Source organism: Pelophylax lessonae, assembly GCF_965119305.1.
Source record: "Pelophylax lessonae genome assembly, chromosome: 8".
In the NCBI taxonomy this organism is placed as follows: domain Eukaryota; kingdom Metazoa; phylum Chordata; class Amphibia; order Anura; family Ranidae; genus Pelophylax; species Pelophylax lessonae.
Window position 1 is genome coordinate 82,522,987 of NC_138775.1, and position 12,689 is coordinate 82,535,675.

Sequence of the window (12,689 nt, forward strand, 5' to 3'; positions counted from 1 at the left end):
CATAGAGTGAGCTATACAATCATCAGAGTAAAGTGCAAATATTCTGAACCTACTTGATGTGTGACGACTTACTTGATGTATGTCAAAGTTTAAGGCCTGAGAAGTAGAAACAAAGCAACAACAAAAAAGCCTGACCTGAATATGTGAAGTGGACAACCTAAAGTTATTCAATTTTTTTCTCTCAAAGAAATGTCCAGCCTGAAAGTCTAACTAGAATAAAAGGTGAGCAGTATCAGGAACATTTTTTCCAGGTGAGGGAAGGAAAAACTTGCCTGTCATAATACACAAGAGAACCTGTATTCAATAAATTATTAGGATGCAATTAAAATGTGTGAGGCTTTCCAAATACCCATCCTGCAAAATTGTATCCACTCTGAGATTTGCATCTTAAATTTCGATTCAATGACAATATGAACAATGTAAAAACACACTGTACGGTGCTCCCTTTGGGAGTGCCCGACCCCCCGATCGTGTGCCCGGGGGCCCCTCTGGTTCCATTTGCAGGATCCGCTTCTCGACCGTGACCCGGCCGAGGGGTTCTGGGGGTTCACTTTTCTAATGGGAGAACTATAGCATTCTGTTCAGACACTTACTGGTACTCGAGCGCTGCTTTCCATGCACAACTTGCCCTATTCCTGGGTTTCTTCTCGCTGTTCGCTTTTGTGTTTTCCCCAACTGACCTTCACCTGTTTACTAGCCATATATTACATGTCATCCGGTACCTGTTATTATCCTAACTAAGGTTGTTTGTTACCACTTGGTCTTGGATTTTTGTACACTTTTTGTAACCTTACTTGTATGCTTATACAGTGGGTACGGAAAGTATTCAGACCCCCTTAAATTTTTCACTCTTTGTTATATTGCAGCCATTTACTAAAATCATTTAGGTTCATTCTTCTTCCTCATGAATGTACACATAGCACCCCATACTGACAGAAAAACACAGAATTTTTGACATTGTTGCAGATTTATTAAAAAAGAAAAACTGAAATATCACATGGTCCTAAGTATTCAGACCCTTTGCTCAGTATTTAGTAGAAGCCCCCTTTTGATCTAATACAGCCAGGAGTCTTTTTGGGAAAGATGCAACAAGTCTTTCACACCTGGATTTGGGGATCCTCTGCCATTCCTCCTTGCAGATCCTCTCCAGTTCTGTCAGGTTGGATGGTAAACGTTGGTGGACAGCCATTTTTAGGTCTCTCCAGAGATGCTCAATTGGGTTTAAGTCAGGGCTCTGGCTGGGCCATTCAAGAACAGTCAAGGAGTTGTTGTGAAGCCACTCCTTCGTTATTTTAGCTGTGTGCTTAGGGTCATTTTCTTGTTGGAAGGTAAACCTTCGGCCCAGTCTGAGGTCCAGAGCACTCTGGAGAAGGTTTTTGTCCAGGATATCCCTGTACTTGGCCGCATTCATCTTTCCCTCGATTGCAACCAGTCGTCCTGTCCCTGCAGCTGAAAAACACCCCCACAGCATGATGCTGCCACCACCATGCTTCACTGTTGGGACTGTATTGGACAGGTGATGAGCAGTGCCTGGTTTTCTCCACACATACCGCTTAGAATTAAGGCCAAAAAGTTCTATTTTGGTCTCATCAGACCAGAGAATCTTATTTCTCACCATCTTGGAGTCCTTCAGGTGTTTTTTAGCAAACTCCATGCGGGCTTTCATGTGTCTTACACTGAGGAGAGGCTTCCGTCGGGCCACTCTGCCATAAAGCCCCGACTGGTGGAGGGCTGCAGTGATGGTTGACTTTCTACAACTTTCTCCCATCTCCTGACTGCATCTCTGGAGCTCAGCCACAGTGATCTTTGGGTTCTTCTTTACCTCTCTCACCAAGGCTCTTCTCCCCCGATAGCTCAGTTTGGCCGGACGGCCAGCTCTAGGAAGGGTTCTGGTCGTCCCAAACGTCTTCCATTTGAGGATTATGGAGGCCACTGTGCTCTTAGGAACCTTAAGTGCAGCAGAAATCTTTTTGTAACCTTGGCCAGATCTGTGCCTTGCCACAATTCTGTCTCTGAGCTCTTCAGGCAGTTCCTTTGACCTCATGATTCTCATTTGCTCTGACATGCATTGTGATCTGGAAGGTCTTATATAGACAGGTGTGTGGCTTTCCTAATCAAGTCCAATCAGTATAATCAAACACAGCTGGACTCAAATGAAGGTGTAGAACAATCTCAAGGATGATCAGAAGAAATGGAAAGCACCTGAGTTAAATATATGAGTGTCACAGCAAAGGGTCTGAATACTTAGGACCATGTGATATTTCAGTTTTTCTTTTTTAATAAATCTGCAACAATGTCAACAATTCTGTGTTTTTCCGTCAATATGGGGAGCTGAGTGTACATTCATGAGGAAGAAGAATGAACTTAAATGATTTTAGCAAATGGCTGCAATATAACAAAGAGTGAAAAATTTAAGGGGGTCTGAATACTTTCCGTACCCACTGTAAAACTTTCAATAAAGTGTTTAATAAAAAAAAAAAAAAAACAGTACTTCACAACCAGTACCTAGGTGCAGCAAAGTTTTTGCATTGTTTAGTTTTTGGTAAGGGGAGTGTTAGGATACTCTCAGAATCCTTGTCATGTATTTTAGAACTACTTCTCTCAGAATCCCTGTCCAAACTTTCAATAGCGTTTACAGAATCCCTGCCAGGACATCCAATGGTAATTGCAATACCTCTGGCAGGTCCCCAGTAATGATGCTGGGCTTGTCTTCTAACCAAGGAGGGTATTTAAGCAGCAGCATTTGAAGTGACCAGTGCTGTGTCTTATCACCAGTTGCTTGAGAGATAAAGCGCTATGATACCTGCCTGTTTTTTGATGACTGCAATTTACCTGACTACACTTTTGCTTGTTGCCTGCCTAGACCTCTGCTGGGAACAGACTATACTCGTGCTTGCTGCCTGCCTAGACCTCTGCTGGGAACAGACTATACTCTTGCTTGCTGCCTGCCTAGACCTCTGCTAGGAACAGACTATACTCTTGCTAGCTGCCTGACTAGACCTCTGCTTGGAACAGACTATACTCGTGCTTGTTGCCTGCTTAGACCTCTACTGGGAACAGACTATACCCTTGCATGCTGCCTGCCTAGACCTCTGCTTAAACCTTACTTTGATTTGCTTGCTGTCTGCCTAGACCTCTGCCTATTCTCTTGTCTGCCTTGAACCCTGCCTGGACTTGACTACTCTCTCTGGCTGCAGCCCTGTGAATATTCTCCACGCCGTAGCTTCTCTGTTACAGCCACAACCCTGGTGCGACCTTCTGTGTGTTTGCAGGATAGTAAACCAGTAATACTAGGATTCCTGGCTCATCTTCATTATCAGGTGCTCTGGCGAAGACCAACTACCATTTAGATTCTAAGCCTATTGTTGAAAATGTAGTTTGACATACCATGTCAAGCCCACCCAAGTCAATGACTAGGTTCATATCTAAATAATGGTGGGGCAGCAGACACATTGTCACCTAAATATTTAGGGAAAATAATATTAGAAGGCAATTTGGATAACTCAACAGATAATATGTTGAAAATTCTATTTTTTTTTAAATCTGAATTGCATGAAATCATTCTGCTTTAGACACAGTAAGTAGACCTTAGGGGAAGAAGCAACAGTACGCTGATCTTCCCAGTTAATGGATTTGCAGGGGTGGGGGTGTAAGGACAAGCCTGATCATTGGAAGAGAGCACGCTGAGTTCCCAGCACAGCTAGAGAACTGACCATGGTGTGCTTTCCTGCTTAGTATGGTAAGTTTTTGATAGGAAAGCAGAAGGACTGGCAGGAACACCAGGGATTTCACACAAAGGAAGCAATACAAAGAAAACAGGGTACTTTTTTATACAAGTACAGGGTACAGCAGGCACATATCAGGAATATGAAATGCTGGGGTAACAAACAGTTTTATGGATGTTTTCCTCTATTTCAGATCTGCTATACCCTGATTGGGGATTAGTGCTAATTAAACAAGCACCATATGACAAAATGATATCCTCTAGCAGGCATTTTTGGGTATTTTCTTGCATGCTGTACTGTACAGTTACTGTATTTGGGATATGCCAGTTGATATGAATTAAAACTAAACTTGCTTTGTAAATACATTTTTGTTACATCTTACTATATATGTTTATTACTGCCTATAAAAATCCCACTGGAAAATGTAGAATTTGTTAATATAAAGATGCACTCCATGTAAAGCAGAGTTACACCCAAAAATGGAAGTTAAGCTTTAAGGAGTCCTCACCCCCTAACATGCCACATTTGGCATGTCATTTATTTGGGGGGGGTACCTAGTTTTGACAGGTAACCAGCTCCCACTTCTGCTCGGGCCGTTTAGGCGACTCAAGCAGAACATCTCCTCTGCCCCTCCCTCCGTGCAATCTTCTGGGACACGTTACAGGTCCCAGAAGATTGCTTGGTCATTAAAGAGGCGCAGTGAGACTCGCGCATGCGCAGTGTGCACCCGGCTGTGAAGCCGAAAGCTGTCACAGCCGGGTGCCCACACTTGTGATGCCAGGCGGCCGCATCGCCGGATTGTGGGACAGGTGAGTGTGTGTTTATTAAAAGTCAGCTGCTGACTTTTAATAAACACAAACATGACTGGAACTCTGCTTTAAAATCTCTCAATCACAGTGTATAGGGTTTCAGAACCACAAACTAAAACAATCTCAAAAATAGTAATTTAATAGAGAGTGTGCATAGGGGTTTGAATACAATATTTACCAAAGACATCTGGAAAAAACAGCACATTTTGCAATAAGAAGGCAGAAAAATGAAGGGCATTTATTTCGGAATGTTAATTTTTAAGGATGTTCTATCAGGCACCGCCACTGGAAGCACAGTGGCTCAGCATATCCTATGTGTTTTGGTCATTCATCCATTACATCAGTTATTATAATTTATGCATGCAATGTCATTTATGAAGATCACAGTTAAAAGGGCTAAAACTAAGACAGACACGTGTACGAAAGAAGCACTGTCTTGTCTCAAGTAACCAGTCACTTTCTTTTATCTTCGAATCCGTGTTGAAAAAGTAAAGGGGTTTTCATGTTTCCTGTGCATTTATCAAATTAAAAAAACTGACAGAAAATAATTAAGCAGAATACAACTTATATCTATCTTCATAATATATCTTCATGGCAGCTGCTTCTGTTTTCAGCATTTACTGTCTTTCTACATGTAAGTAAATGGGCAGCTCAGCCTGATCCATGATTGTATGTATGTAGCAGTGTAGTTGTTGAAGTAAGTGATTATTATTGCCTTAGATGGGCACATATTGATAACCGGAGGTGGAGGGACCAGATAACAATACAGGGTCCCTAGTGTGTAGTTCCATCCCCTTACAGTTTCATTTGCATACAAACATATACATTAGAGATTGGATTTTGGTATGGTTTTGGAAACAGCACAGTATAAACTGAAATTATTTTATACACAAGTCACATGATTACATTCATGGCCCAGGACAAGGGCTGGGCAAGAGGGGACGGCTGCCCTGAGGATTTTGGTATAATGTGAGGTGGGGCAGCGCTGCAAGGAGATTGGCAGGAGGGGATTTGTGTTGGGAGGTGGAATTTGGGGGGAAGGCAGGGGGTAATAGCTGTTCTTGGAGGGTACATTGGGATGGGGTGCTAGGAGTGGTGATTTGGGAGAATTTGTGTTGGTAGAGGGGGTGGATGAAGAGGATTTGTGGTAGAAGGAGGATTTGAGGGGTTTGTGCTAGAAGAGGTCAAATGGAGGAGGGTGGAAGGGATTTGTGCTAGGAGGGAAGATTTGAGGGGTAGATGATTTGTGCTTGAAGAGATGATTGGAGGAGGGGGGCAAAGAATTCTGCTGGGGGGGATTTCCGCAGGAGTATGGATTTGGGAAGAGGGGGCGCAGTTTGGCATGTTTGCCCTGGGCTCTAAATGACCTTTTCCCAGCACTGATTGCACCTCTATACCAACAGCTATTCTTTCAAAGCTCTGTCATACATAAGGTCCATGAAAATGGTCAGCATTTCTAACCAGGATATATTAAGAACTATATAATACATTCTGATAAGTAGGCTGGACTTTGTGAAAAATTCCTTTCAGTACTACATCACTGATTCAGGGAAACATTGGAACTAAATCTCTTTTCGGTGGGACAATATTGCTGTATGCAGCCAGCAGGCGTTGTAAGCAATATTTGTATTAATAACAGAGAATGTATCGATCTAATATCTTGCTGACTAAAACTGATCAGCATGTCTTCATTTTAAATGTTTTACAGAGTACAGTAGAATTATACTACTGTATTTCTATGCAGTGTTCCAAAATGCTAGTAAAGCGCTTACCCCCCAAGGGGCTGTTGAGAATAGACAGTTTCTTCCACAGTAGTACAGAGGTTGCCAGTCATACAGGCACAGTCCTACACACACCAACCATTCAGGCTCAGTCTTGGGCAGTGATGGCTAACCTTGGCACCCCAGATGTTTTGGAACTACATTTCCGACAATGCTCATCTACACTGCAGAGTGCATGAGCATCATGGGAAATGTAGTTCCAAAAAAATCTGGGGTGCCAAGTTTCGCCATCACTGGTCTAGGGGATGTCTTTTCAGTATTCATTGCTGAAGAACATCAAAAGGAGAGGGGATTAAGGTCACAGGATACTCCAAAATGATCAGTAACAACAATAGGAGGACAAAGTTCTCTCTAATCGGTCAACAGCAGCTTTCTGGAGGTAATAGGGAATGGCCACTATATCTAGGACCCTACAGCAGTAGTCCATAAAGCAACTTCTGGTGCTAGGTTTTCTTCTGGCACTTGCACAACTAACGGTCCCCAGCAAGGTCTTAACCCGCAGTGTTCCAGGAGCCGTCTACAACTCAGCATCCACAGGTAGATCCCAAGTGAGAAAGATTAACTAGACCCTTATTCAGACCTGGACGTCAGTGCAGTGCTCTCCAGCAAATGTTATCCTTTAGCAATCTTTCCCAGGCGCTCAGCCCAGCAGCTGCTGTTTCATGTCTTAGTGGTGCTGCCTCCAGGGGCAGTAGCTCCAAGAGGACCAGATCCCTTCCTTGAGGGAAAAGAACACTCTGTTCAGGTTTATCACCTCCCCACCCACCTCCTGGATGCCTCCTTATAGGGATTGGCTGGGACATGATAAATACTCAACTGATAATTGGAATCTCCCAGCCCTATGCTTTTGAAACTTCTTTCAGAGGCAGTAATCAAACTCTGAGCTCAGGAAACCCTGAAAAATCCAACATAATCAATCACTGCTCTATATACTTCAATGGAGCAGGGCGCTATACTAGAGTGTTTTTTGTTTAAATTGTGCTGACCAGAGTAATGTTTAAGAGAAGGCCATTGATAAAGAGCTAGTGAAATAATGTATGGCATGGCACAGATTAGGTAAAATAGTTATTCTGAAACATGTAAGATCTTTTTTAAAAAAAAGTAATGCATAGAGCCATGACGGTGCCAAGAGTGCAATGAGCCCTAGAAGGCAGATTTTCACCAGATTAAAGCAGAATAATAAAATAGGATCACTGATTGACCATTTGGTCTGTGCTCTGCTGAATAAGCCCAATATATTGGTGATATAAGCATCCTGTTTTTAAATAATTTCATAGGTCTAAACACTAACTGAATGTGTTAGACAGGCTATTTAATAAAAAATAAACCTGCAGTGTTCAACAGTGTGCCAAACAGCTTTTTGCAATCCCCACCAGGGGGTACATGTAACAGGGTGACACCGCAGGGCCACAATTATAAGACAGTTGTCGCTGCATAACAGGAATTGCCTTCACAAAGTCCTTAATTGCCTTCTTCAACAGGTATTATTTAAATGAAAGCTGTATATTTAAAGAGACTAAGCACAACTTTTGAAATGATCTCGAAATGGTAAAGCCGATATGAGATTTTATCACTTGTGTAATGTTGTAATTAGGCTGACAGTTTTTCTTTGATATATTACAGTTAACAAAATAGTCAATACAATTAAGGTAAAAAAGAACTGTGGTCTATTGGACAAGATTAAGATTTTTTTTTTTACATGGAACTGGTAAAAAACAGCAATTATATCCACTTGACAATTGTATCTCATTTTCATGTGGTAAGGCAGCAAAAACATGCCAGTCAGGATCAAACTTTGTGTTTTTACAGAAAGAGTTGCAGCTTTTGTAAACTAATAATAGGGTAATGTGACCATCCTAAAAAGTAATAGCAGTTATTGGAGTTGTCCTTTTAGTATCTTACCGGCTTCTTGCCTACAATAAGTTTTTCAACCTTCTGAACTTGAGAGACATGGTCTTCATTTGTCTTGAGTTCCCGTTTGCGGATTCGCTCATAAATGCCTATCAGCATTTCTCGTGGGATGTCCTCTCCATCGTCCACACCTGCAGAGAGCGGCAGTGCTCAGCACTAAATGACAAGACTCACAAACACTCCAGTTCAATGCTGATGGTGACTCTGCAAGGTCATAGCCAAGGACTATGTACACATCAACAGATTTCAGGGACAAGCAGCCAGGTACTGCATTGACAATCAGTCTTACCACTAAAACAGCCTTGCTAGAGAAAGGTGTAAAAATTCCACTCACACAGCTCTTCAATTAATTCTTATGCATAAATTAGCAACCTCTGCTGCCTTAATTACCCAGAGGTACGTAAATTTCACATTATGTCTTGGTATTTTTTTTTCCTTTTCATCACATGGTTGATTTATCTGTATGCATTTAACTGTATAGTTTCTACATATTTATTATATGGAAGCTCAGGGAATATATTTATGCATGTTGTTCTCTGTCCAGAGAATTAGTTGGCTAATTATTCATAGCCTGTCAATCTTCTTAATTTAAACATAACACCTGAAAACATTCCAACTATGACTGAACAATTAAAGAGAAATAGCAGGCAATAGGTAAAACCCCAAAAAATTGACTCCTTAAAGAGGAACTTCAGTAAGTTTTTTAAAATATGGCCACTGGTAGGCCTGTTTCATATGAGCTTCAGCTTTTGCATAAGAGCAGTGTGAACAGCATAGCTTTCAGCACACTTTGTTTAAGCTTTGAACAGCCCTTCAGCTTCAGTTTGTAAATACTGCACAGATCTCAATTGAAGTGCTGATTGCCACAGTAAACAAGTTGCTAGCTGGCTACAGCACTACAACATACTAAAGCCTAGTACACACGCAACGATTATCGGCCGACCGATCGTCCGACTTTTGTCCAGAGTGGTGTTTTGTTGGTTGGAATGTGCCTAGACTGCACACGAATTTTCTCGTCAAACAAAAATCTACTTCTGAAGTGATATCATGTGCTGGTTTACTTTCCGTGTGTTTTTTCTTCTCTGAGCATGCCCAGTCTTGCTCATCAGATTTTTGTCTGCCAAAATCTGTACTGACTGATGGAAAATCGGCCGTTGTTTTGACGGCCAACAAAAAGTTTATAGCCTGCACATCAGATTTTTTTCGGCCGAAAAGTCAGAGTCGGTTGTCGGAAGCATCATACTAACAAGCCGAAAATCGGCCGATCGGACGTTGGCCGAAAATTCACGCCCAATTATCGACGCGTGTGTACGGGGCTTTAGAAGCTTGTTGAAAGCCTGCTGAAGCCTGCTAGCAGCTTGTTTAAAGCAGCAATCAGCACTCCTATTAAGATCTATGTATAACATTTCCAAACAAGAACTGAAGGGCACTTTAAAGGCTTAGAAAAAGCTGCTAAAAGCTTTGCAAAAGCATGTTGAAAGTTTCAAAAAAGCTTGCTGTTCCCAGTACTCTTATACAAGCACATTTGAAACCGGCTGTAGGCTTTTTATGAATGAAGAGACTATGTATGTCTCTTCTGCCATAAATGCTTCTCTCTGGCCTGTCAGCATTTTTTTTTTTTTACATAATTGTAGAATAATTGTAGAATTGAACAGTGTGGAGTCTCAGCAAAAATTTAAGCCAGGGCAAAGAAACTTTTGCTCAATATATCATCCTGGCCAACCAAGAAGGCGGAAAACCAGGAGAACATGTAAGTGACTGAGTGCAGAGCTAGAGGGGGCACTTTGAAAGTTGTGTCATAAAGTGCAAATGTGATTAACATATTTGCACATTAAGACAACAGCTCCTGTGGGTCCCAAAATGTTTGTGCCTATTCATAGGAACTTTAGTCCCCTAATATACTGGTTCTGGCACAAGCAGAAGTGCTGAAGGTTTCTGCCTGGTCTTTGGGACCCAGCAGAGACCTGTGGCACATTTGCGCATGTGGTAGATTTCCCGCACACGCTGGTATCTGTGACTTTGACACCTGTGTTGTCTGCATGGGATAAGTGCCTTTGCACCAAAGATGTGCACATGTGGAATCCCGTGGCAAACATGTGTTCATCAGCAAAACTTCCTTTGGGATGTGTTATGTAGACATCCCAGAAAGCAGCAGGGGCCGTACTATTTTCACTTAGGCAAGAAAGAAGGAAGTGCTGCAGTGCAGCTCTAAGAGGGTCAGAATACATTTAAGAAATAAGATATTAATCTTCATTTAGAAGGAAGAAAGTTATTTTATTGGCTGAAGGTCTGCTTTTGTTCTGCTTTAAAAGTAGAACTCCACCCAAAAGGGGAAGTTCCACTTTAAGGACTCGTCACCCAGTCCTCTTGCACAATTTGCACTTTTGAGGAAGAGACGGGGGGGGGGGGGGTACACGCAGGTACTAGATTTTGACAGGTACCTGCTTTCCACTTCTGTTCCGAGCGCTTCGCAATGGAAGTTCTCCTTCCTTCCTTCTTCCCCCTGCAGTTTTTTGGGAAACTTACAGGTCCCAGAAGACTGCATCCACTCGTGCATGTGCAGCGGGCACCCGGCTGTGAAACTGTGAACTGTCAAAGCTGGGTGCCCATAGTGAAGATGCCGGCGCTGCTGAGGGAGGACAGAGGTGGACGACGGCTGGACTGAGTGCACCACTGGACCATGGGACAGGTGAGTGGCTATTTTTTAAAAGTCAGCAGCTACACTTTTTTGGTAGCTGCTGGCTTTTATTTTTGTGATTGGTGGCTGGAATTCCACTTTAAGGTATGCAGAAAACATTGCAACTCTGCTTAATTTAAGAAGTCTGCAGCTCATTGTTGAACTAGATAGACTTGTGTCTTTTTTAACCATACATTGTGGGAGGGTTTCAGATGCAGTATTGTCATTCCATAAAGCAGTGAATGGGATTGGGTGTGGCCAAGTGCTGACTGACAAGCTATAGCTGTGAATCATCAATGGCAATGCTAATGAAAATGCCCCCTGCAACATCTTCTCATCCCAGTGTAGTGCAAGTAGGCACAGCCTACATGAAAGTGGCAACTCTGCTCTGATATCACGAGCAGTGCAGCATCATTACCACACCATCAAAGAAGCTGCATTAGGTGGACTTCACTAGCAAGATCAGCAGGTACTTTCCAGAGTAACTAAGAGAAAACCTGTAAGCATATAATTAAAGTGATATTAACCACTTTCATACAGAGCCTATCCTGGCACTCCTCCCCTACATGTAAAAATCATCATTGTTTTGCTAGAAAATTACTCAGAACCTCCAAACATTTTATATGTTTTTTAGCAGAGACCCTAGGGAACAAAATGGCGGTCCTTGCAACTTTTTATGTCACACGGTATTTGCGCAGCAATTTTTCAAATGCGTTTTTTGGGGAATTAAAAAAAAACAAAACACTTAGGGTCCTTTCACATGGTCCGCATTCCGTTACGCACCGTGCTCTGCTCAGCTGGGATCGATCCGCCGATCCCCGCTGAGCCGGCGGATGACAGCTCCTTCTCCGCACTGTGTGCGGAGAGGGAGGTGTCAGAGCCCCGCTGCTCTCTATGGGGAATCGGACAGCATGCAGGCATTATTCAGATATCCCCACTAAAAGTCCAGGACATTATATGATGGCCTTGGGCCGGAAGTGGTTAAAGGCTTGATATTTTTTTTTTGTTTAACAATAACAAACATGTTATACTTACCTGCTCTGTGCAGTTGGTTTTGCACAAGGCATCCCAGATGCTCCTATTCTTGGATTCCTCGTCAACACTCCTGGCCCCTCCCTCCTGCCAAGTGCCCCCAAAGCAAGCAGCTTGCTACGGGGGCACCCAAGTCAATGCTCTGTGTGTCAATCTAGACACAGAGACACATCTCCACCTGCCCCCTCTCTCTCCTCATTGTATTACTGACTTTGATTGACAGCAGCGGGAGCCAATGGCACCCGCTGCTGTCTCAGCCAAGGATCATGGAGAGTCCCCGAACTTTGTGGTTCTCATGCAACATTACTGGATTGAGATAGGGCTCAGGTAAGTATTAGGGGGGCTGCTGCACACAGAAGGTTTTTTTTATCTTAATGCATAGAATGCATTAAGATAAAAAAATCTTCTGACTTTAGAAACACTTTAAGTGCTGCAGCACCTATTTTACTTTTTTATGGAAGCCTTAGTCCAGCTTTAAAATGTGTTATCTTATCTATTATGTAAGAAATAATAATTACCTCTCAAATTCTTCACAAAATCCTCTAGTTTCATCTTACGCTCCGGCTTCACATTTGGGCTGTACATGTCTGTGTTCAGAAGGATGATTGCAAATGCCAAGATGAAGATGGTGTCTGGGTTCCGGAATTGCCTGACAACACCAGGGTTACAGATGCAGTATCGCTGGCTGCAACAACAGGATGAGAAGATTACAATTATGCTATGAATCACTCCCTAAGATTACCAAAATCTGTTA

At 42.6% G+C, this 12,689-nt stretch overlaps 1 protein-coding gene across 11 annotated transcripts in view; it reads right to left on the reverse strand.

Moving 5' to 3' along the window:
- The window catches only part of IQSEC1 (IQ motif and Sec7 domain ArfGEF 1), a 1,344,709-nt gene that overhangs the window by 65,341 nt on the left and 1,266,679 nt on the right, over positions 1–12,689 (reverse strand). For all 11 annotated transcript variants that reach the window (XM_082266155.1, XM_082266158.1, XM_082266162.1 and 8 more), the window contains 2 exons: positions 12,454–12,620; positions 8,218–8,357 (listed from right to left, as the gene is read on the reverse strand). In XM_082266155.1, coding sequence (XP_082122281.1) covers positions 8,218–8,357; positions 12,454–12,620 — 307 coding nt within the window. The remainder of the gene's footprint in view (positions 1–8,217; positions 8,358–12,453; positions 12,621–12,689) is intronic.